This window comes from Cydia amplana, chromosome 13 (assembly GCF_948474715.1).
Source record: "Cydia amplana chromosome 13, ilCydAmpl1.1, whole genome shotgun sequence".
Taxonomy (NCBI): Eukaryota; Metazoa; Arthropoda; class Insecta; order Lepidoptera; family Tortricidae; genus Cydia; species Cydia amplana.
The window spans coordinates 8,901,792-8,928,510 of NC_086081.1; the positions used below are offsets into that span (position 1 = coordinate 8,901,792).

At 37.0% G+C, this 26,719-nt stretch overlaps 1 protein-coding gene across 1 annotated transcript in view; it reads left to right on the forward strand.

Moving 5' to 3' along the window:
- Positions 1–26,719, forward strand: part of LOC134653486 (uncharacterized) — a 284,313-nt gene that overhangs the window by 121,990 nt on the left and 135,604 nt on the right. The window contains exon 3 of the mRNA XM_063508855.1: positions 26,468–26,530. Coding sequence (XP_063364925.1) covers positions 26,529–26,530 — 2 coding nt within the window. The 5' untranslated portion in view covers positions 26,468–26,528. The remainder of the gene's footprint in view (positions 1–26,467; positions 26,531–26,719) is intronic.

The following is a 26,719-nucleotide window of genomic DNA, read 5'->3' on the forward strand; positions in this document are numbered from 1 at the left end:
TAACCTTGTAACCAAATATCCTTGTAACCTTGTAACCAAATATCCTTGTAACCTTGTAACCAAATATGCAATCGAGCATATATCCAAGTTAATTCATCTCGTTCCAGGCCAAGCTAAGCACGCCAACCATTTCCGCGTCTTCTAGCACTCGACCTGAAACGAGACAAAAAAAATACATTTGCGATATCTAGTTTTCTGAATCATCTACCTCCTCTATGTAAGAAACATCGTTATCGCTTTCGTTATCGCTATCGATTTCTAATGAGGCTATATGGATCCACGGACGCATTCTGTCCGCAGCCACTGTAGTTTTCCGTTTATTCTTCATACCTTCATAACCAGAAATGGGAGCTACCTTATAACGATCGTTACCTAGTACTTTAACGACTTTAAAGGGGCCCTCGTATGAAGGCATAAGTTTGGTACTCTTGCCATTGTTTTGGAATGCTACTTTAGTAATTTTTACTAAATCACCATTCTTATAGGAACGCGCAGGACGTCTACCCTGATCATAACGTAGTTTTTGAGCGTCTTGAGCCTTGTCAATCCTATCCTTAACCTCTCTACGAATAGACGTTAAGGACGAATCATTTTGTGCCTTATCTGAAACTTGATTTAACACAGGATTATATTCGCTTGTCATTTCAACCCCGAACATAACTTCAGCTGGTGCCCTACCGATTGTCTTCTGCACTGTATTGTTTAGTCCCCACTGAATTTTCCCTAATTCCCTGTCCCATTCTCTCTCATCCGTCCCAAGGCCCTGAGCTGTCAGCGAGTCAAGGATCGTTCTATTGTATCGCTCGACTTGGCCATTTGCTCTCGGGCTGGCCACTGCGTTCAGTACATGTTTGATGCCTTTGTCTAAACAAAACCTTCTGAACGCATGAGAAGTGAAACATGACCCACGATCACTAATGATTCGATCAGGCACCCGGAAGGTGTCGAATATATCCTGCAATGCCCTGATAACGTTCTGAGTTTTCGTGTTTTTAACCGGTTTTATAAATAAGAACTTCGTAAATGCATCTACTACGGCTAATATGTGAGTGTGTCCTGTTTTTGATCTAACGAAGGGCCCAAGATGGTCTATATGCAGCGTATGAAACGGTTTTTCAATCTTTTCTATGGGATGTAAAAGGCCTTCCTTTGCGTTTGTACCCTTTTTGGCATACGCGCACTCTATGCATGCTCCTACATATTTCTTTATAAACTTTTTCATCTTTGCAAACCAGTAATTTCTTTTAACTCTATCTAGTGTTTTTTTCAAAACCTACGTGACCTATATCGTCATGATTACGCTTGCATATTTGCCATCTTGCGCCCTTCGGCACTACCCACCTCAAACATTCCTTATCACCGCCTATGCATCTAAATACTTTATTGTCCCGTAAAACGTAATTTGATCTAATGTATTCTACGCCTTTGGGGTCTAGATTGCTACTAATAGTATCGCGGATGCGGCACAGTTCCGAATCACCCATTTGTAGCGTAAGAAGCCAGTCATCATCGCAAATTGTCATGACAGAAGGGTATTGTTCGGGACATTCGGTATCTACATCAGTAATGGGATTTCTAGATAGTGCATCGACGTGTGCCATTTTAGTTCCTGCCCTATATTCCACCGTGCATTGAAATTCTTGCAACGCTAACCACCACCTGGCGATCCTAGGTATAAGATCGCGTTTTACGAAGGTGGAGCGGAGGGCACTACAATCGGTGACTACCTTAAATGGTTTACCTAATAAGTACACTCTCAGTTTTTTAAGCGAGCATATCACGGCTAATGTCTCCAATTCATAGGAGTGGAAGTTCCTCTCCTCCGGGGTAGTTTGGCGACTGTAATACGCCACCGGATGAAAAGAACCCCCACTCCCCGCGGGTCGTTGAAGGAGAATTCCGCCTACGCCTAACCTACTCGCATCCGTGTGCAGTTCGGTCTCTGCAGTAGGATCATAGATTGCTAGTACAGGCCTATCAACTAACTTTTCTTTCAACTTTGTAAACGACTCTTCCTGGTCGTTTCCCCACTCCCAAATGGCATTCTTTTTAAGTAATTTTGTTATAGGCTGGGCTAACTGAGCAAAACCTTGTATGAATTTTCTAAAATAACTCACGAGCCCAAGAAATTGTCTAGCATTATGCACATTTTCAGGTCGTGGGAAATCGACCACGCATTGAATTTTTGTCTTTCCCGGCCGCATGCCTGCCGAACTGATTTCGAACCCTAAATAATTGATTTCGTTTTGTAGGAAACTGCATTTAGATAAGTTAAGCTTCAGATTAGCCTTTTTAAGCGACAAAAGGACTTCTTCTAACCTACTCAGACATTCCGCGGAGGTCTTACCAAAAATTAACAGGTCGTCAATATACACGGTAGCTTTATCGAATCTGGCCGGTCCCAGTACACGGTTCATCATACGTTGGAACACCGCTGGCGCGTTTGCCAGGCCGAACGGCATACGGTTATATTCGTATTGGCCATCCGGCGTGACGAACGCTGTCAAATGCTTACTACCTTCTGAGATTGGTACTTGATAGTACCCGGACATCAGATCCAACGTGATGAACCATGACTGGCCGGCCAGACGAGCGATCTCGTCTTCTATCACCGGTATTGGGTAGCGTTCCTTTATAGTTACTGAATTCAGTAATCTGTAATCGACGCAAAGCCTGACGCCGCCATCCTTCTTTCGGACGAGTATAATAGGACTAGCGTAATTAGACACGGATTCTCTGATTATACCGGCTTGTAACATATCATCTATCATCGCACGGACCTTCTCACGTTCATGATGTGACAATCTGTAGGGTCTATATACGACCGGTCGCTCACTATTTAACTCTATGTTCATTTCGGTTGTATTAGTGCAACCTAGGCTGGCTAAATCAGAAGCAAAGCAATCACCGTAACGGCTGAGAAGTTTAACGAGCTTGTTTTTATCACCTTCGGTAACATTTTTACCTATGTGGAGCTGTTTCTCATCAAACGGTGATGACGCGGTTTCTTCTACAGGTATTTCCTTTTCAGACTGACATAATGTTGTACCTATATCCGACAACCTATATACCGCCTCTACACGTTCTGCTCGCGCAAATACAAAATTTTCTTGTAGGTAACAAGACGAAGCACAGGGCATAACCGTTACAAAAAGACTACCCTTATTCACCTCATAAATCCCGCCGCAAACTACATACTGATCTTGAGGTTTCCCTACCACATTCGTATTTAACACAACGCTACCACTAAACTCTGTCCCAGTGGCGGCTCTTACGCTAGCTACCCCATATATCCTGTTCCGTGCTACAATTCTTACTCGTTCTAACTTCTCATCAACTCGGTCCGGTAAGTTAGGAAGCTCTGTACCTATGTGTAAAAATTGCAACTTATTTGCATCTTTGTAAACCACGATATGTGGTTGCTCAGAAAAAGTCTGACCTATGAGCATCGACTTCTCAAGAAGGCTATCATTAACTACCCTACACATAACGGTGGCAGACACGCCATCAATTGTTATCGTCAACTCTGCCGATCCTAAGGACTGCACCAGCTTATCACCGAACCCTATCATTGCACTAGGAATGCAATCATGAGAAAGCCCAAGATGAGAGAAACTGGATTCTCGTATAAGAGTGACTTCACTTCCTAGGTCGACAAAGGCTGCCATTGTCTCACCATTAACTTGTACTGATTTTCTAAATTTGTCGGATGGGTTAGATCCGTATATGCGCATAACTCTAGGTACAGTGTCAGCCTTTGTCGAACCAGAGTCCGACTTTAGCTTACACATCTCTGGTTTATGGCCCACCTTTTGGCACGTACTACATTTAACTAGAGGCTTAGGACAGCGAGAATAAATATGCCCTTTCTCCTTGCAATTATAACAAAATATGTTAGGATTTACTTTCGCGCCGCCCTTACTAGACGTCTTATCATCACTACCAGCTACGCTCCTCTCTTTAGGCAACGAAAAATTTACGGATGATTCTTTATTATTGCTTAATAAAAATTTGAGGAGTTGATCGGGTTCCTCACATCGTAAAGCTAACGCACTCGATCGCATAGTCCTGTCACCGATGCCATGGATAAGGCAGTCGACTGCCCGCCTACCCGTAATTTCGCATTGGTTTAGCAACGCTAATTTTTCATAAAAGTAAATTTCAATGGATTCTTGGTACTTACTCCTACGTTTCAACATGTCTTCTAGTAATTGCCCGTAATTTTGTTCTGATGGAAATGCGTTAGTTAATTTAGTTTGCCATTCATCCCATGAAAACAAAATTGTATTAAGGCTCTCAAACCAAGTCTTAGCTAACCCTGTCAGTTTCTGCATAGCAAAATGTATAACAGTCTTTTCGTCCCAGCCGTAAACTTTAGCACACTCGTTAACTTTTTTTTAACCACACATCAATCCTTTGATTTTTTTCGGATGGATTAAATTCTGGAATAATGTTTTTATGGTCGATATTTCTATTAATCGGAATTTGGCTTTGTGTTGTCGGCTGAGACGGTAAGACATCTTTAATGGATTTGATTATTTTAACAATATCATTAGAAGAGAAAGAAGGACTACATGACCTTTTATGTCGTCGATCGATGCTCGTGGAATCCCTTCCTGCCCGGTCACGCGTTGCTCTGGGTCCCCGCTCTCGGCTGCGGCTGCGCGGCTCGCGGCTGGTCCCGGCTCTCGGTGGTCGGCTGCGGCTGCGGCGCTCGCGGCTCCATCTTGACGACGATCCTCGTTCGCTCCTCCGTGAGCGACGCTCGGCGTCCTTTTCTTTCTGCAGATCCTCTTCCATCTGTCGAATGCGCTCTCGTTCTTCCTTTAGAGCTAGCTCTCGCTCCCTCAAACGGCGGCTGTGGCTGCGGCTGCGACTCCTGTGTCGCACATTCGTCTCACTGCGCCTCGATCGGGATCGATCACGCCCTGGAGTCACTAAGCTCCGGTGTTTCCCATCTTCTTGATTCATTATCTGAAACTCGTCGTATGGTAGCATTAGTACTTCAACTAGGGAGGTATAGAGTAACTTTAGAACTTTAAATTTTCTTTTTTCTTTTATATCTCGAAAACGGTGCGTCCTAGCGCAAAACTAATGAAAATTTAGCCCCCCTGTGATACCCCTGTGGACCCTAGGCCCAACGATTGACAAATCAAGAATTTTGAAAATCCTAAGTTTTCCAAAAAAATTCCAACCTTCATTTATCCACAGTATAGTACCTTGAGGTACACCCATATCTGATATTTTTGGTAATTATAAACAAAGAAAGAACCCAAAGTCGGTGGTATAACCCGCATGTCGACCTACCACGTGGCAGGCGTAATTCAAAATGTTGTTTTATAAAACACGTGGTTATCAAGTTAAAACACGTGGTTGCACCACATGATCGTCTGTCACTAACGAAAAAGTACGGAAACAGGTGATGTCACAATTTAACCCATAGTTTATCGAAATAAAAGCATTTTATTCTACAAATCTGAGTCTTCTATTAAATATTTATAATATTTTACACATATGCTAGCTAACCTGATTATACACTCGTCTCCAAATTACCCCATCACCTTATTGAACAAGGGATCCTTAATCATATTTGTTATAATATGCATTGTTAACAAAATATACATGTGAGCGAGTACTTACGGAATTTCGTTATCCCACTGGCTGACTTGTAAACAACCTCGGAAATAACCAACACCTTGTAGTTTATAAAAGTAATTATATTTCAAAGCTGTTTTATACTTAAGTTCACAAAACCAACAACTTCACTGTAAACAATATCAGACGTCCGTTCGGTTTCGTCCTCTCGCCAAGAATGCCCTTGTGCGCCAGGTCACCTCACTCCCGTTTGCCGCCATCGGACATGACGTCACCAGAATAGTCAATGTAGCTAATAATTAATGTTAAATTATTTTATCAATATAACAAAACCTTACACATCAAAACACATTCCGAAGCATAATAGTCGGGGGTAATAATTAACAGCTACAAAGTTAATGATTGAGGCATTCAGCCGAAATGACGACTAATTAACCGGAGTGAGTTGCCACAGAATTTGCTAAAGCAGGCACACAAAGCGTATAACGATTCGATAGGCCAGATCAATGGTTTGCGTGGCTAGTATTGATTAGTTTCACTGCTCAATAGCTACAGTTTGGGACAGAGCCGTTCTAAATCATACATACGTCCAAAACTACGCACACTAAACGGAATAGCTAGTGAAATGAAAATAATAATTAAAAGTTGCGTAAAGCGAGGTTACTTTTAAAGCGCTTGAAACTGAAGATTGTTTATAGTTTTTTGTCATTATTTTGAATACCTACTTCTCGAATAATCTCTTCAATACTGATTTAAACTTTCACGATTTTTACACATTATTAAATTATACAACGGGACTTAATCGCGTATCTAAGTTTTAAGATTTACCTCCGACGTTTCGAGGACAGCGTTGTCCCCGTGGTCTCGGAGAGGACTCTCCGAAATTTAATAATCTCTTCAATGTTTTTGTATTTTCAAATTTTTCTTTGGAACGAATACAAAAGGTAATGTTTGGCAAAGCTCTAACATAGAATGTGCAATGTCAAATGTTGTAATTAAAGTATTAAGCTCTTGTTTCTTGAAAACACAAACGCGATTTCGTTTTTTACCGATGACGGTTATTTTACACACATAAATTACACAACGTACGTACGACGTTATTCTCTATTCCTTTACGATTTGATCGTAACATTCTACGTTTCCATAAACTTATGATAAATGGGCGTCGGTAAGCCACTTTTAAAAGAAAAGCGTTACAAATCCGGGTAATAAATCGGAAAAAAATTAAAGTCGCAATTTGGTAAATAAGCAATTCCAATGTTTCTTAGGATTAATTGAGCGCGCAGGTGCGCAAGCGATGAGCGACTACGCATAATTACTCTTCAGAGTTATTGTCTCCGACGCAGATATTTATGTACCCGCCGAATGAGGCCAACAGGATTCAGACGATATTGTGGCGGGGTATGTGATGTGATTTCCGTCCCCGAACTCTGCGAGTAAGCTGGAGGGAAATGATTTATGGTTAGGATTGGTTGTTTCGAGGTGTATTAGAAGTTGGGAGTTTGTTATGTTAGTTAACAGCGGCATCGTATTAACTTGTAACAGCAGAACACTTGTAGAACTAAGTAGGTACTAAGTATTATGACTAAGACCTTTGACCTTATCAATACCTACACTATTTTATCATGAGAACTTTTTATAATTTCTAATGTTGGAAATTAAGTTCATACATACACGATGAAGTTTAATCAGTGATCAGGAACCAATTTTTCTAATTCAGTCATCGATGGCGATCACATTTAACTAACTATAGGACCACCCAGAAATCTCAAAAAAAAAATTTTTGTTTCATACATTTCGGCTGGGCCGATGTTGATATTTTCTATCAGTAATTGAGTAAGTACCCTTTACATTTCATAAAATTGTCAAAAGGGATTCTACGTTTTGGCTTTGGCTCCGCGCACATCTCCCGAATTCCCAGAACACCATTTCTCCGTGATAGTTAAAGACAATTTAATAACCAAAACGTGTTCAGGGCGGAACTTGTTTACGACTTTGCGCAATGAGAAGCGAAAGTGCATACCGTCGTTCCTCTAAATGAAAATACATAACCTCAAAAAAGTTTACGAATACAACAAAAAAGGATTTCCGTTGAGTGGTTTGAATTGTGCCTAGTAATTATGGCTATTATTTAGTTGGACAAAGCCCGCCTCACTGCCTGCAAGAAGTGTTTTATATTTAATGCCACCATATTTTTTCGTGCCTGCCTCCATTAAGGTTGTCAACTTTTATTTATAGCGGTGCGAACGGTGACGTCACTGTTTGCTATAAAATACACCTGGGATAGACTAAAATTTATTGGCTCTGGGTATTTTTCATGATATTAAGATTGAAAAGTGAGATGGTGGAAAATCCAGTCAGGTTAGCATCAGCTTTGAACACACAATTTATTAATATATTTATTTTCAACTTTTTGTGCCTGACGGAGGATGGGGCTTTTTTATTTGGTAAACTCCTTAATATTTGTAAACCAAAACAGATGTGATATACTAAAGAAAAAGTGACCAAGCCCTTAAAAGTGGCGACAGCACAAAATGTTTAATAAAATAATTTGATTTGTTCCCTAAATTGTTCGATAGTATTTGATTTGGTTTGATAGTATTTGGTCAGCCGTAAAAAGGCAAGAGGCATGACGAGATTTCTTTTCAGAATTTTCTTTTCTCTTTTACAAATATTTTAGTATTAAATATTTCGCAAATGCGACTTATTTAAATCCAACTAGAGTTATTATCGGGTACCAAATTTCCTCAATCGAAAGGACATTTTCAGGTACCTATAATATAAAATACCAATGTTATCTTATGTTCGAGCAGTGATTCTTGTTGTTTATGTTTGGTATTTTCTTTATAATGGCTTCAATTATAATAAGTATGTGGCTCCTGATCTTCAAAATATGAAGCACCTGAAAAATCATATTTCGTTTTTCATCACAGATTTCGTTTCGCCATACACAATATTTACATAAAACCCATAGATTCTGAAAAAATAAAAAACAAAAAATAAAAAAGGCGTATACAGGCGTAGGCGTGTAAGATAACGTCTGATCCCCTGAGAGAGGAGAAATGCCCATACTACTATGGACATTTTTTTTTTCATAGGTATTTAACCCTTTACCTACGGGTGTCAACCAGAGTTGCCAGTAAGGCAACACCGCTGCAGTACGGGTGTCAACTATAGTTGATCGAAGTAATGGTCGTGTTAAACATTTTTTTAAATCAAAACGAGACCTTGTGGCTTGGTAATAGCGGTCACATTATTCACTGGGATTAGTATAGATACAAAGAAAAAAATATCATAATATTTCGGTAGATGGCACTGACATAAACATAATTTTAAAATTACCGCTTTTTTGCTGGCAACTAGGGTTGACACCCGTACTGCAGAGGTGCTAATAATTGAACTCAATATGGCGGAGTACGGCGTGGGAGTGTTTGGATTGTAATTTTTTGTGTTTTTTTACCGTTTTTGGTCCTAATATTAGAATTTAACATGTTATGAAATCATTATTATACATAATAATAATTTCACCAAAATCATAACTTGTTAAATTTCAGTTTTACATTTACTAGGTTATCGATATATCGACAAATTTGTCGATAGACGCACATCACTATTTTCCATAAGTGGCAAATTGTTTTTATGCAACGTTTTAAGTGATTGATATTTATGCATTATTTTCATAATTATCGTTATTTAAGTGTTTATTTGTGTTAAGTATACTATAAACTAATGTTATTAAACTTAAACTTGTGAAATCCGCGAGTAGTAACTTAAAAATCTTCAATTTCTTAGTGACTGATATATTGCTTGATAGCAGAAAAAATAGTGAATATTATTACTCCAAGTGATTATTTATTGATTAAACACATTATACTTATTGTGTGTGTGAAGTTTCAAGTGTGTAGCTGTAATACTTCAAAAGTTAAAGTAAGTGAAATTATGCCTAATCGCTGACTCTCGCCAAAACATGCCCGTATTGGGCGGTTGCGGAGTGATTCAAGGGCCCGTAGGTAAAGGGTTAAAGTTGTACAATGTACTTGAGCAGTCAAGTCTACAAATTGCCTAGCGTAGCATATCCCCACTCTGCCTACGATACGACTGCTACGCCGTAGTTCGCAGCATAAGTACTAACGGCCCGATTCGAACTTTAAGAAACGTCAAGAATGTGTTTAAGATACGACATGGATCGGATATTTCAGTGGCAAAAGTGACGTTTTTGTTTGAAGAAATATCGTATCGCTGTGCCATCTTATAAGCATTGTTCGAATTGGGCCGGATGTCACAGGAATAGGGTTGTTGACACATGTTGAATTTTATAACTAAACTTTAGTTAAATAGATAGAAAATGAGCAATTTATCACAATATATTGGAAACTGAAAAAAATGGAAATAATAAAAAAATACAATACCTTAAAGTAAAAAATAAACTCTTTTAAGTAGGAAATAAATAACGGTACCATTGGAGTCCTTACATTTTATTTCAAAAAATATTGTATAGCAACAATATACATAAACGCAATATTTTACCGACAAAATCGCAATTTCCTTGTTTGCCATACTTCGAAACGACTTCTACTAACGTTACATGGTGACGTCACGATGTATTACCATTTCGTTAGAATCGTTTCGTCAGTAAAGTGCGGGTGCCAGACTTTGACCATCATATGTGACTTTTGTATTGCCTTTAGACAATGGGTCCCATACAGACATTTGACCCTCAAAACAAACCTGATCGCCTGATACCATTCATAAAAAGTTGTCAAATACCCTATTGAGGCCATGTTCATAAAAAATATTGTAGCTTTTTACTGTACAACAATAAAAGAGGTGTTTTACAGGTAGATTACATCCGGTATTTATTGATTGGCTTGTTGATATTAAGCATTAAAGAAATGTCTAAACTATTTAGGTTGCGTGCGATCATTTAGTAGAAAAAATGCTCCTTGTTGAACCAAATGTATATGGGCAAAGTTTGAGGTATTTATTGCTTTTTGCTATAAATGCTGATACAATATAATAAGCATCTTTCTAAATCGAGGCCTCTCGGTTTTTAGGGTTCCGTACATACGTACGTAAAAAACGGGACCCTATTACTAAGACTTCGCTGTCCGTCCGTCCGTCCGTCCGTCCGTCTGTCACCAGGCTGTATCTCATGAACCGCGATAGCTAAACAATTGAAATTTTCACAAATGATGTATCTCTGTTGCCGCTATAACAACAAATACTAAAAATAAAATAAAATAAATATTTAAGGGGGGCTCCCATACAACAAACACGATTTTTTTTGCTCTATTTTTTGTTGATGGTGCGGAACCCTCCGTGCGCGAGTCCGACTCGCACTTGGCCGGTTTTACTGTTCGCTTGCATGAAATAACACCCTTTATTAACAAGTGAGAGGAAAAGTAATTTAATATTGGTTATAGCTAGTAACTTACGTAAGAGTTGTAAATTGGAAAGTAGAACGCAAACACCGAGAGGGATTTCCTCCAAGTTTGTCAATTTGAATACTTAGTCGGTGAAATTATGTTACGAATAACTTTTCAAAAGATGGCAAAAGAATCACAATTATAACTTTGGTTAAGCAAAATTTATATCGTTTTATGCGTAACGCTATTTTTATTTCGAAATATTTACCTACTAACTAACCGCGCGGTTAGAAGATGCTGATGTCAACTTAAGCCAGTCTTCTCCAAGACCACGGGGACAACGCCGTCCTCGAAACGTCGGAGGTAAATCTTAAAAACTTAGATACGCGATTAAGTCCCGTTGTACAATTTAATAAGGTACACAATGTGCCACAAGCGCTGGTGGTCTAGCGGTAAGAGCGTGCGACTTGCAATCGGGAGGTCACGGGTTCGAACCCCGGCTCGTACCAATGAGTTTTTCGGAACTTATGTACGAAATATTATTTGATATTTACCAGTCGCTTTTCGGTGAAGGAAAACATCGTGAGGAAACCGGACTAATCCCAATACGGGCCTAGTTTACCCTCTGAGTTGGAAGGTCAGATGGCAGTCGCTTTCGTAAAAACTAGTGCCCAGGCCAATTACTGGGATTAGTTGCCAAGCGGACCCCAGGCTCCCATGTGCCGTGGCAAAATGCCGGGACAACGCGAGGAAGATGACACAATGTGCAACAAAATAACTTTGCACTTCCTATGGACAGCAGTGTAGGTACGTATTTTCCTCCACACTTCCCTCCTGAGGTATCCTATACAGTCATGCATCATTGCATACAGCCGGCATCGAGAGAGCTAGAAAAATATTTTCATAACCAATTGTCTCAGACAATCTCTTAAACTGCTTCAGAGCATTATGAAATCTGTGAACGTCTGATGTGATATACCTATACCGTGCGGAGCGCAGAGGTAGCCTCTCTCACACATAAAAAAATCAGAAATTTAAGAAAGAAAAAGGATGTCCTATCAATAAAGATCAGTCGAAATGAATTAAACCATTAAATGAAAGGTGCATTTAAAAAATCCAGGAACTACATAATATATAATGACTTAGAAATCATATCTCTGTCTTACTAGCAAATATTTATGACTATCACGCAAATAAACAAATGGACTTACTGTGAGTCGAATCCAGGATCATCAGCAGCTTCTTAAGTGTGGTCATTAGTGTCATTACCGATACCGACTATGCTAAACTATGCTAAAACAATAATTGCGATTGCTTAAATTCGCAAATACCTGCCGAGAAAAACCCGTTCACGGTGAACGTAATTTTGATGCCAGTTCTCTGCGGCTTAATAACACTCGGTATTTTGGTAGTCATTAATTTGCAATCAATGGTCCACCCTTACTTTATGGTCATTACAAGATTTTATCAAGAGTAGAAACAATTTAAATATCCCCTAAAAATACGCCAAAAACGTTGACCGTATTGAAATGAGGTTAAATCCAGACGGTCGTTTGCCTATTCTGGGTAGGATTAGTATTGGAGCTAGGCATTGTTAATTGGGTATAGTAATAATTCACGAATATATATTATAACTTTGCGACGAATAACAATAACAATAACAATAACAATATTTTTATTCATAATTGAAGTTTAGCAGGAAGGTTACATTGAACCCCGCACTAGGCATGGCCTGTATCGCGGGGGTCATGATCATCACGAGTTACCAGAAATAAAATTTATAATTATATTAAACATAAGAATAGGAATAGGAAAAAGAGAGGAGTGTGTACTTGTATGTGTAAGGTTGTTGTGAGGTGGTAGTGAAAAGTGTGTGAATCAAATCTAAGAATGTGTGAGTGTAAAAGTTTGTTAGATTGAAGTGTGTTCGAGCGTTAATGATTAAAAACTGAAACTGAACTCGAAGAGGAATGAAGAAGTAATCCTATGAATCCTACGGTGTGGAGTGCATAATGCATCATGTTTAGTTTATGATTACTTTGTATAGTTTTAACTAGATCTCTTGATAATCAAGTTTTAACTATATTCGTACAACAGCGTTGACAGCTTGTCTTTCATAAACAGAGCAATAAATATATATATTAGTGAGGATGCTTAAAAACACAAATCAAAATATTTGATAAAAAATATTTGATCTGTTCCCAAAGTTGTGTACTTAATACAGCAATATAGTTAAGACAAAAAATACCTTCAAAATCTATTAAAAAATAAAGAGTTTGTCTAATAAAGACCAAAAATAGAAAAGAAAATGTTCTAGGACGAAATGTACTTTTAAATTCATTATACACGATATAATCAGTTTAAATAGTTTTATTTAAGTTAGAAAAAAGGATACTTGTGACAACAAACTGGAAACGTGGAACACAAGGTACCACGTAAAATTTTCATTTGAACAAACACAGAGTTTAGTAAAGAAACAAATTTGAAAAGCACACATTCGCAATCAGCAATACCAATCCTTCAAAACTATACACAATGCGCAATGAAGACACAGCCACGACTTGGAAAAACTACAAAAGGCGTTTTCCTCTAGCCTCTACAACCGCAGACGCCATTGTGTCTATTTTAATTACCTCTAATGTAAACGATTGATCCAATTAAGAACATTTAATTAACACCTTAACGTAGACGTAAACTTGTACTTAAATATGCTATATTATTTTGAGGTTGTGAAAGTAACACTGATTTAAACTTTCACTATTTTTACACATTATTAAATTGTACAACGGGACTTAGATACGCGATTAAGTCCCGTTGTACAATTTAATGTTGTGAAAGTAGTAATGTACATACATATTGATTCTCTCCCTTTGCTAGTGAGTAAAGGGATTTACGTCAAACTTGACTTAACGGCATTTGTTTGATAGTGGATCGCCTAATGGAATTTCCGTAACTAAGTTACAGACATACCTACTTAGAATTAAATCTAACTATACTACCATACATATTTTATTGAAGTTGTTACCGAAAGAAATCAAGATTGTGATATTTCTGGGTAGTTATTATTTTTATTGTATTTTATTCATGTAATACAATTTCATGTAAGTATCACATTTGTTTTTAACAGATATCGTATAGGTAATGTTGGTGACAAATATACTACTGATGGTGATGGGTAGTTCGGTTACCGCAAATGTGAACCCAGTTTCCCGAAATATCAACCGCGTCCTTTCCAATATAAGTTTGTATTTGTGTTGAGCACCCGATTCAGATCAAAGGAAATTAACGACTGTCGTACCGTCAAACACACGTGGGACTGTGTGGTCTACTCGTAACTACTTGCTTCTGTAGTTATACTTGTGCGGAGTTACCCCAGATAGTTTACTTGTTTAAGTAGTTTAATGCGTTTGCTAATTAACAGATTCCTTTTGCTGTGTAATCACCTAGTTAGTTTTTTGCTAAATCAAATGTTAACCTAATACTTATCGTCTTTATCGTTACACAATTAAGTATTTAGCACAAGTATCTACTTGTGCTAAATACTTAATTGTGTAACGATCCATCTGGATGTGTAAATTAGGTATAAATACGAGTACCTAACTGATTCTAAAAATCTATGTAGGTTTGTGCAGGCTACTTTTAAGTGCCTCTTTCTATTCATCATTGTCCCTTTATCATAGCACTCTCCTCAAAATAAGGATATCTTTTGCAACTAATAAATATAATATAGTTGGACAAACCAATTTGTCAGTCAGTAACAACCAGGAAAAATATACTCATCCTTTTCTTTTGGCTACTAGTACTAGTGTTAGACAAAGATAGTATGATTATCTCTGTCTATGTTTGAAATGAGACAGTCCTTTGACAAACTATAAGTACATATCGTTCATTCTCGATTGCTATCACCACCTGCTGGTTGGTTTTTCCGTTTCTTTTTCCACTGCTTAAAAATTGTCTGCTAGAGCTGCTTATATAAGTTCCTTGCGTATTTTTTGCAATAACACAGATAAGTATCTGTAATATTATTGATTTTGTTTTACAACGGCACTGTATTAATCTGCTACATGCAGGATTGCAATTCTATTGAATGTCCTGCAATACCGAACATTATACAATCCCCCAAAGCGTCATCGAGGGCCGTGCACTTGTGTCAACAGGATCATTAAGTAATTACAATCTCAGTTCTCAACAACACATAAACAATATACTCTTTTCACTTTCTCCTCTCATCTGCTCAAAGGTTAACTGGAAGAGATCCCTCAAAGGGATAAGTTCGCCTTTGTACTTCTTACTAATTGTATGTTATTTTTAATATGTCTTTTTGTACAATAAAGAGTTTACTACTACTACTACTACTACAATATTTGAAGTCGTATAAATGTTATTTAAGTATGTATGCTCTTTATTTGTGGACGTTCTAAATTGTAATATGTAATATATCATGTATCACAAATAAGTACATTTATCTATCAAATTTATCTTTATATTATTACATATTTGGCTGGGGTATACAAGAATTAAAAAATCGTGACTATGGTCGTAAACGTAAAAAAGTTCTGGTATAAGTGCTGCTGTCACAGGCACAATGAAAACGACATACCTACATTCATTATGCAATGTTATATGAAAGTCTTACATATGACTACAAATTTCACTTCTATTTCACTGCACGCTACATCATCAAACCTCACCGCACAATTTTAACGAGGACTCTTCTAAAAACAAAAATGTCATCTACTTTCAGCTCCTAAACCTAATTAAAGTTCAAGATGATGAGGGAGTCGGCTCCATAATAGTGAGAACGTGTCTTACAAATCGTATGACCTTGTTCTGTTAGTTAGGTAATGGTTGTTTAATCAAAATTGCCTTGGTTGAATCCTCAGGTGACCGGAGGGCTGGCAGCTACCTCGGCCAGAGGATAAGCCTGACCATCCAAAAAGGTAACGCTGCCAGCCTTCTGGGCACCATAACGCAAGAAGGTGACCTTGGGAGCATTTTTTATTTATAAGTTTACTTTCTGTTCAGTTTTAATTTTAATGTTTAGTTTATTGTTTATTCTGTTGTTACATATGCACCTATTATAGTCCCAACAATAAATTTATTTTATCAGAGTTCCAATTAATGAAGTAATGTGCAATATTGTTATTCATATTTTTTGCAACCTTATTGTAATCTAAAAAAGCGCACAAGTTTTAAAAAACTCTGCTGGCTGAACCCACTGCACCTTAAGTAGCGAATCATATGCCACAGCAATTTATAAATGTCAACGCATGCGTAAGGTAAACGTACTAGTGCTCGACATGCTAATGCCCAATAGATGACACCCTGCTCTCACCTTTATTGACAAGGACTTAAGTTTCAAGATGACATGTACTGGGATGGCGTCGAACACCAGTACCTTTACCTTACATGCTCATTACAAATATAATTTCTTCGACATTGACACAAACTGTAGTGACACAAACGACGTAGGTACATATGACATTCCTCGCTCTGTAATTAGGCAAGTTCGTATCAAAGCACGAGACGGTGCCAAGTTACATTCGGCTTAGGAACTTGGCAACGGGCTTGTTTCTGATACATGCAACTTATTAGCGTGCCAGATAGATACCTTTGACAGATACGTGACATGTATTGGTACTCCAAGTTTGCGGCGTTGTTGGCGTGTTAAGTTTTCCGGGTAGAGTTCATGTGCGAGGTACGAGTGGGAGGTATTAAACGTGTTCCTTATACCGCTGTTATTAAATGTCACACAATTGAGATACACCACGGTATTCGGAAAACAAGATCCGTTCTAGAGAACAGAACGATACGATATGTACTAGATACCTGGTAGTTTAGATTTCAACTAGATATCTTTTGCAGCTCAATTCGGGCAACCAATGTCACTTTTACGTTAAATTATCGTTTCAAAATCGTTTTGAGATCTAAAAATACATAACGAGACGTTTTAGACATTGTGGAAATCGTTCAAGAGTATCTCCAGAATCGCGGAAATGTCAAATTTGACTGGATCTTAAAAATATCGTTGTCGTATCTTGGTGATGTCCAGGCATCGGAGTTTTTATCGCATGGTAAGACTAATAGCAAGCTATGGAGTCGACATTTGCCATAAATGTAAACTCTTATTCATACTCATACTCATTTACATATTTCATTTATCTTAAAATGCCTTTAGAGCGGTCGGTCGTGTATATTATCTTATCTTAGTCGAATTATATATAAAAATATTTTTCTATTACATTATGAATTCATAACTTCAATTATTTTAACATACAACTACTTATACAAACTACATCGCTGCGAAAGACCTAATGTCATGTAGGTACTGACCGCTGATAAAATTGATTAGTATTTGTCATGTGTCAATCACTGGTGATTATTTATATCTGTAAGTGGTAAATACGTTGTGGAATATTCCATAATTAATTATTATGCCTAACCCAGAAATAGCTGCAATTTTGGCATGGATAGAGCCATACAACGATTTACAATATGACTATGAAAAATCTGCTATAGTGTGCTTGAGTTGTGAAGTACAACTCACCCAATTAAAACATACATTTATTTTAAAACATATCTGTGTCATATCATCATTAAACTCATATACGTAGTAACTATTTAGTAATCGAGAACAGATTACTAAATAGTTACTACATATTAAATAAAATTAATCATGAGTATGAGTATGAATAAGAGTTTACATTTATGGCAAATGTCGACTCCATAGCTTGCTATTAGTCTTACCATGCGATAAAAACTCCGATGCCTGGTGATGTCTAATAGATATCTAATAGATGTCTAGTTCAAAATCCGAATCGGGCCCACAGAGGCGAAGACAACGATTGATGAATTAATAAAATTAGTGGTAAAAAGCTTCGACTTCTAAATTAAAAGGGCACTAGCAGTATCATGACATACAGAGCACAGTAACAGATTCATAATTGTTTATTCTAAAAGAAACTATTTATATAACATAATGTACCTAATGTTCTCTTTTATTTGGATTAATTTGTAAAAGAACAGTTATCCTCTTGGGTACGTATTTGTAATCCCGTAATTATTGTAGGCTTCCCTGTTCTCGATTGCCTGCCTCCAACATGCCCGGTAAAGGTTTTTCTTATTGAGACATTTCGTGTTCTACCTGAGCTCTAAGGTTGCGTGGAAATCGTTACACATGTCATGATTTTTATACAAATGAATGCTAAAAATAACCTACTTTATTTCTTAGAAATTTTGTTTTATTGCATTTTTGATGAGATTGTATTTATAGTTGTAACTAACAGACTAAAATTCGATCCTAAAATAAGGCGCACACACACACACACACATATATGTATATAAACATAACGCATGTATGTAACGTAATTGTATTTATATTTAAACTATTAGAACAAGATACCGAAAGTAATGGTAAACGCGTTGTACAAAAAAGATTAAATAGTCTTTATAAATGAATATCACAGCCATATTGGAATATTCTCTATGTCATAATACCATTCACCGATGCACACAGCATCCCTGCTGGGTATGCCCCCTGATGGCGGAGTAAAGCTTTGTTTTCCAAGCTTTCACGAAAAATATATCGAACATTTTCGCATAAACTAAAAGCCCATACTACACGGATATTTTGTAGATGTACAAAACAAACAGATATACTCGTATATAACCATTACATAACATAAACATGACGCTAACTATTTTCACAGCAAGGGCTTTGCATAGGCGACTGTCGGGCAGGATACACGTTTCCTCTTAGAAATCTGCGAAAATCTCGCTATCTCGCTGTAGCATCTTTATTTATCTTTCTATTAAACTTTATCTCTATTGAGTTTATAAAGTTCTGAGAGCAGCGAGTTAAATATTGGCACTCTAAAACCTTGTGGGTTCTTTGTGAATAAGCTTTACTTGACTTTGAGATTCTGTAGTTTAATTTTAAGATTCCCAGTGTTTGTGTTCCAAGTTAGTGTAAATGTTTATTGAGTTTTATCATAGACAAATGTAACTGTACTTTTACTATTACGTCAGTGTTTTAATTTTAAAGAGTAAAGATGTGTATTGTGAAGCTTTTAATAATTAGGTTTGTGAATATTGTAGGTAATATTTACGTTAAATACAAGTCATGTTAAGTCAAGTCCTTGGTAAAAATGTTGTATGAGCTTGTTTGTGTATAACATGAATAAATTAATTTAATTGTAAGAATATTTAATAAAACAACACGAATGAAAATAAAATAAGTTAACATATTTTTTCATCAAATAAAAATGTATGCGTATATTGTAAAATATCCAATGTACGCATTCCGCCAAAATTGCTGTTTGAACTGAAATCAAATATTTTCATTTCGTTGCGAGCAATATTTTAGTTATTAATTCACTTAGCTTTTCCAACCATCACTTACGCACACAAAAAAAAGCATGTCGTTGTACCACTGTAGCGGATAATAGTTTTATGTGCAACAGGTACCTACATAATAAGGGTTCTTCAAATTCAAGGGCCGAAATTCAAAACGAAATTTAGTCGAATTTTATAAAAACAGGTCAGAGAATTTTAAGACCTAGTTATGTTGCACACAATATTTTGTGTAAGACAGTAGCAAAAATTTGAAATGATAGTAAATAATTATCGTCTGATGACAAGCAAAACTCACTAATTACTAAAAAAATATTTAAACAAAAATCCACCTTGCATTAAATATAAAATTAAAAACAAAAACAAAATGGAAAATTTATAGTTAATTAAGCCATAATAGATTATTTCTTATAAAGTTTCTATTTCTGGGAGAGGATACTGACTTCTGTAACATAGGTCTTTCTAACCTAACCTAGCTCAGAAGTCAGGGACTTCAACACCTATCTGTACCTACTTGTTTTTGCCAATATTTTTTATAACCTTCTTTTAGTACTAATATATGGTTCACTATGGCTATTAACTTGAGGTGGTAATTTGTGAGTTTTGCTTGGCATTGGCACCTGACGATATTATCTATTTTAAGAAAATTGCATTAAATTAGTAATATTAATATGCAGTTTTTTATAGGAATTTTCAATATACCCAAAAGTAAATTTCGGACAGGGCGGAGTCTTAATTTACGCCTTGAAGTGTTAAAAAATAATTTAAGTAATGAACTTGCTTGAATCCCAACCGAGAAACATACCTTTACCTATGTATGTATTTTCTGATACTGCCTACCTTTAAATTTTCAGCTCAGACAAATAAATATAGTTCGGAAAGTGACCTTCACGATGTTTTCCTTTGCTAAAAAGCGACTGGTCATTTTGTCAAATGATGTTATGTAAACAAATGATGACGAAGTTCTAAAAAAGCCTGTGGTACCTGCTAAGCCGGAACCGAACCGAACCGAAGCTGTTCGAAACTGCGACCTGCGGTTTGAGTGTCGCACGTCTTACCGCTCAGTTTGCAACGCTTTTCCTTACTCGAATTATTCAAATAATTGGCATTATAATAATAACAGTTTCGCTCTAAAACAACAAACTAATTCCTAAAACAATATCATAATATCTTTGATAGCTTTAAGTTTGTTTCTGACTGTTAACTTCAAACAAATGGTACTCAATAAAGTCTCAGTTAAATTATCTTTTTGAGGTTCCGTCACTGAAATGATTAATGGAGGAGGAACCTTTATGATGTCATCGTGCCAACCTATCAATCTGTTTTTATATCACAGGTATTTTAGGCAGAAATTATGAGACTAAGAGAGTTATTATTATGCGAATAATTGCACCAAAATTCAGTAAAAATGTCGTCGTTATCTAGTTTATTTAACCTTTAGTTAGTTCGTTGAACATTTTTGGTGTAATAAGTGCTCAAGATTCAATACCTAAGTGCCTTGTTTTTTGTTTGTTTTGGCTTTTTCCTTATTGTGTAATGGTACGGAACTTTTTCTGACATGATAAGTATCAAAAAGAGACAAATAAAATAAAAATAAAAGTTAAGAAAGAAATAGAAGCTTTAGTTAGAAGTTTTTATTTGATTACGCTTATTGTTATTATATTTGCTTGGATTAAATCTTAGACGTTTTGGCTATTAAGTATTTACCTATTATTCATTTTATGTCTTCAAATAGGTAATATCTTAAATATACGACTGACTTTCAAACGGAGTACCTACATATATGCGTCACATTACTACTCAACCTGTACAATAGTATCCTCCACCCACAATGAGACAAGTGAGTACTGGATCCAGCTCTCCGCACGTTGATCAATACCTGCAATTCAAAATTAGAACTGCCACTAATGACGGGGTCGACACTCGCTCCACAGAGTCTGGCGTGAATCGGAACGTCGCGTCGTCGGCGTGACGGGGCCGGGCCGGAACAATCCGGCTGATGTTTTCAATTTCCTACAGTCGGGCGTTAGTATTTTTAGAACACAGCACAAAGTTGTGGTTTGATTTTTTACCTGTACGGTTTACAAAAAAAAAATACTAAGTGTACAATACATACTACACAAAAGTTATTTATTTGAAGGGTCTAGGCTAGGGTGTATCGTTTCATTGAACTCAAGAATGGAATTCACTCCTTTCGTCTGTAGTGTTCTTATCTTAGGTTCATTATTAAAAGCGATGTCAAGGTAGACTATTATTGAACTTAAGAGCTTTGTCTTATTGTTAGCTTAGACTATGTCGTCACTAAAAAGCTGGCGTAATAAAAATTAAAATGTGAACTATGTTAAAAAAAACCGGCCAAGTGCGAGTCGGACTCGCGCACGGAGGGTTCCTCACCATCAACAACAAACAAGCAAAAAAACGGTCACCCATCCAAGTACTGACCCCGCCCGACGTTGCTTAACTTCGGTCAAAAATCACGGTTGTTGTATGGGAGCCCCACTTAAATCTTTATTTTATTCTGTTTTTAGTATTTGTTGTTATAGCGGCAATAGAAATACATCATCTGTGAAAATTTCAACTGTCTAGCTATCACGGTTCGTGAGATACAGCCTGGTGACAGACGGACGGACGGACGGACGGACAGCGGAGTCTTAGTAATAGGGTCCCGTTTTTACCCTTTGGGTACGGAACCCTAAAAATCTATAGTTTTACACTATATACAACTTAAAACTATGTTTCATGATTGGTTGAGTGCCCTACTAATGTTGAAGCATCTTGAGGATCTTAGATGACCGCATTCTCGTATATAATCGTGGCCGTCACTTTCGTACAGGTAGGTAGGTAAGAGAGTGACGCATGACATTACAGTGTATAAAAATTCAACCACTTGTACTATAGTTACCACTACTAGTAGTGGTACCGGTGTCCTGAAATAATTTCTGAGCTTCTATTTCTATATTTAAACTGCAGTATTGATCTAACGGAAAATGCTTAGCTGTAACTGTTTGCTTAATGGAACAGCGTAGAAACTACGGTTTAATTACTAATACCGTTCCTTATTTGGGTTACATAGAGATAACATGACAGGGCTCTTAGAGGGGAATCTGTAATCGTCGTAAAATTATAATAGTAGGTATGTACTTGTGAGGTACGTATTAAACTGCTAAATAAGCACAATCATAGTAGGTACAAAATATTATAATTTGGTATTGTGATGGGGTACTAGAATGTCATAAATACATTATACAGTAGTTGTAATACTTATAATCTAAGAAAAGCGTTGCAACCGGTACCCTAAAATCGGGGAAAAATTCTTCGCTTTTCCATAGAAAACGTCGACATCTGATCAGCCAATATGTATGAAAAAGTAAAACAAAAATTTCGGGATTTCGGGGTTGGTGCCATAATAAAAGTAGCTCAGTTTAGCGAGTAGAATCGAGCCCTGGATTTAATGCCCCATAGTCGGAGACACCCTGTATAATAAGAAATACTAAAATTTTACCCATATTTGTTACCTATGAGCTATATATTAAAGGCAATATCATAATAATTATATTGTCAATTTTTTTATAAAATAAATAAACCTTTTAGAATGTCCCGTTGCTGATCAAAGCTCTTTTATTTTCATTTACAAGCCCCTACCTTAAATACTCACGCAGCTGAATAGAATACCAACTTAATAAAAAAATCGAATAATGCCCAGTATTCACAACATATTAACTTACAATCCGAAGGTTCATAAGAAACGCAATATAATAAAGGTTGAGGCCGCGGTCCTCCCGGGCTCGTCTTACAAACCCTGACCGAATAATGTAATATACACACATTGAAATTTTTCGTTGTGAAGTGAAAGCCGCGGGGCTGACAAAGGCCGTCGGGCTTCATCACATTAATGAGTAGGAAGCAGGCCTCCCGAAGGAAAACCTTCATAGGAAAAACTTGGGGCGTATTATGAAACATTGTATTTGGGCGATTTTTTTTAAAGTTGTCCCCTACACTTTTTTTTTCAAATTTGGGATTTTTTATGTTATTTCTACTCAGAATCACGAACTCTTTCTATCCTAATAGGAGAAAAAAAGTGTCCTATGGTTTTATTTCCATTCCGTCACCATTTTTCATAGACTTTGTATGACGGTCGCGGAATGGAAAGATCGAAAAATGTATGGAAATTTTGGGACACTTTTTTTCTCCTAGTAGGATAGAAAGAGCTCATGATTCTGAGTAGGAATAACATAAAAACTATATTTAACTTTAATAAGATAAGATAAATAAATATAAACTATATTTTTTTTGGTAGGTAAGGAAAAAACTTAGTCAATTCTACCAGCAAACATAAGAAATTAACTCATAATTTGCATTTGATTACTTTGCCTCACATGTGGATAAAACGCAACTTTGCTATTAGTTTTTGAACAATCAAAGAGAGCCTTTACCTTGGTCTGGGGAAAATAAATATATATATGTAAGTATACAAGAATTACTCATTTAAAGGTATAAGATATTATATATTTCACCTATCGTCTTACATTACATCAACATTTCCTTATACATATACATAAAGGCGCATACATACCGTTCAATTTTTATTTTATTCTTTAGGTATCTTTCTTAACCAAACTGTTACCTAAGAGCAAAATTTTAACGTAACAATATGGTTGTTAGTGAGTGATTATTCGTATCCTAGCCTACTTCGCTTCAGTGCCTAAGGCGGGGGCGTGTTCTCGGGAAGGTCCTTCTAATTTAACTCGAGCCAAGTCTGCAATTAGTGCAGGGCATTTCAAGCCCATTTCGTCAGCCGACACCCACTACGTAGTCAATTTATATACAGTAATTCAACTTCAGTCAAAGCAATCTTTGTTGATACCCACTACAGTGATACGTGATAGCGCGCATTAGGTGCATCCAGGGACCCGTTTCTCAAAAGCTTGTAACTTGTAATACAAGTGGAAGTCCCTTTCTAACAAAAGCTGTCAAAAAGTGACATCCGCTTGTATTACACAAGTTACAAGCTTTAGAGAAACGGGCCCCTGATTGGCAGAATGTGCCGCGCCTAATTAATAACTCGCACCAATACATGTACGAACACATTTCGATATCTCTCTGATGTCAGTGTACATTTGAATTTGCCTGATAGGTATCTACAAGCGCGCACAGTCACGCTAGAGCATCGTATTCGGGCGTTTTTTTTTTAAGTTGTCCCCTACACTTGTTTTTTTCAAATTTGGGATTTTTTATGTTATTTCTACTCAGAATCACGAGCTCTTTCTATCCTAATAGGAGAAAAAAAGTGTCCTAAGGTTTTTATTTCCATTCCGTCACTATTTTTCATAGACTTTGTATGGCGGTCGCGGAATGGAAAGATCGAAAAATGTATTGAACTTTTGGGACACTTTTTTTCTTCTATTAGGATAGAAAGAGCTCGTGATTCTAAAAATCCCAAATTTGAAAAAAAAGTGTAGGGGACAACTTTAAAAAGAAACGCCCATTCACGCTGGAGCATCGTATTCACTCTAGAGCATCGTATGAGCAACGCATTCGGGAATGGACGAGCAGCCATTACATCCTATACGAGTATATTAATGTCACACGCCAATTCCTACAATTTTAGTGATAGGTTACTGTGGTTGTTCATATACTTTGCACGCTTAAAGTACCTTTAAACTGATGTTCTCTACAGCTAGGTACAGAGAAATTGTTAACTAATTTCAAACTCCCGAAATCAGTTTTCAAAGAAAATATTTATCGTTTAAGTTTCCACGATGCTTAGGAGTTTATTCTTTACCGGGGACTACTTTCTATTTGGAACTTGACATTTTTAACAGTTATTAAAAGTATTAATAAGACTTGAAATTTATGTGATCTTACAGTACATTTATCTCATGCAAACAAGTGCGTGTGGTTTGTTATTATTATTATATCGCATGCGATAAAATAAAATAAAACCGGCCAAGTGCGAGTCGGACTCGCGCACGAAGGGTTCCGTACCATTACACAAAGAACGGCAAAGAAATCATGTTAGCGAACCACGGGTTACACAAAACCTTAACAAATTATACACCTAAACCTTCCTCAAGAATGACTCTATGGATAGGTGAAAGCCGCAAGAAAATCCCTTCAGTATTCGTTTTTGAGTTTATCACGAACATACATACACACAAACAGACAGATGCGGGGGTCTTTGTTTTATAAGGTGTATGTGCACTCAAGTTTGTGTTTGGTCTTGACTGACGAAAGGTAGAATGATGGTTTGGTGAGCATACTCAGTGGGAGTACGTTGTTAGTACTTTTTAATAAAAATATATTGTGAAGATACCTATAAAATCGCCACACACAAAACATTTGGACCTGTATTAAATTATAAAAAAAAAAAAAAACAAATGCACTTATTATTTTTTGTGACTTTATAACCACAGGCCGTGTGGCAAGCTTTAGGCCGTGTGGTGGCCGGCTTTAGAATAGCGCCAACCCTAACATAGGATAAGGGTGTCGTACGAGGCGACTAAGTCCACAAACGTAGCAAGAAGGTATTTCGTTACAGCGGAGATGGCACCTAGGAGAAGGATACTCCAAAATAAAACCCGAAATGGAGTTTCCGTAAGTCGCGAGTAGGGTCCAACCTGAAATAAGCGGCAGATTCCTGCAGCCGACCTGTCTCCACACGTATTGGCTCGCCTTTCCTGTGGGATAAGACAGTAATGCAGGTGCTGGGCATCCCTGCGTTTCCTTAATTCCATCCCAGGCGGTGTAATAGGATATATCTCCGGTTTTACAACATAAATCGTCTGCAATAGACGCTATGATGATGATAACCATAAATAGTCGATTAAAATATCCTCTAAACACGTTTAGCTAAAGTTAAACTACTAAAGGCCACTTGCACCATTTCACTAACCCGGGGTTACGCGGTTAAACCGTTAACGCAATGTCAAATTGTACTGGTAACCATGGTAACTCCAGGTTTAACCGGTTAACCCCGGGTTAGTGGAATGGTGCAAGTGGCGCTAAGAATCATATAAGTTTTTATATACTAACCTCTTCCATTTCCTAAGTAATAAAAAGTTGTTTGAAGGCCATCATGAAATACCTACAAGTGTCATTCATTTAAAACAATACGCGAAGAACAAAAAAGTAATTTCTCCCCTTTATTGTTCCAGATGCTGTTTCAGACAATACATTTGAGAGAAGACGGGTACTTGATGATATTTTTTATGCAAAATGTAAGTATTAGTTAGCTTTGTGTTTATATGTTACATGTTCTAAATTTTAAACCTTAACGCCAAAAACCATTTTATTTATTACGTCAACCTGATTCCCGTAATGTGTAACTACAATTTTTTTGTATACAATTTGTTACCCTTGAAATACAACTTTCCAGACCTTGGAAATTAATAGCGTGTAAATTGCAT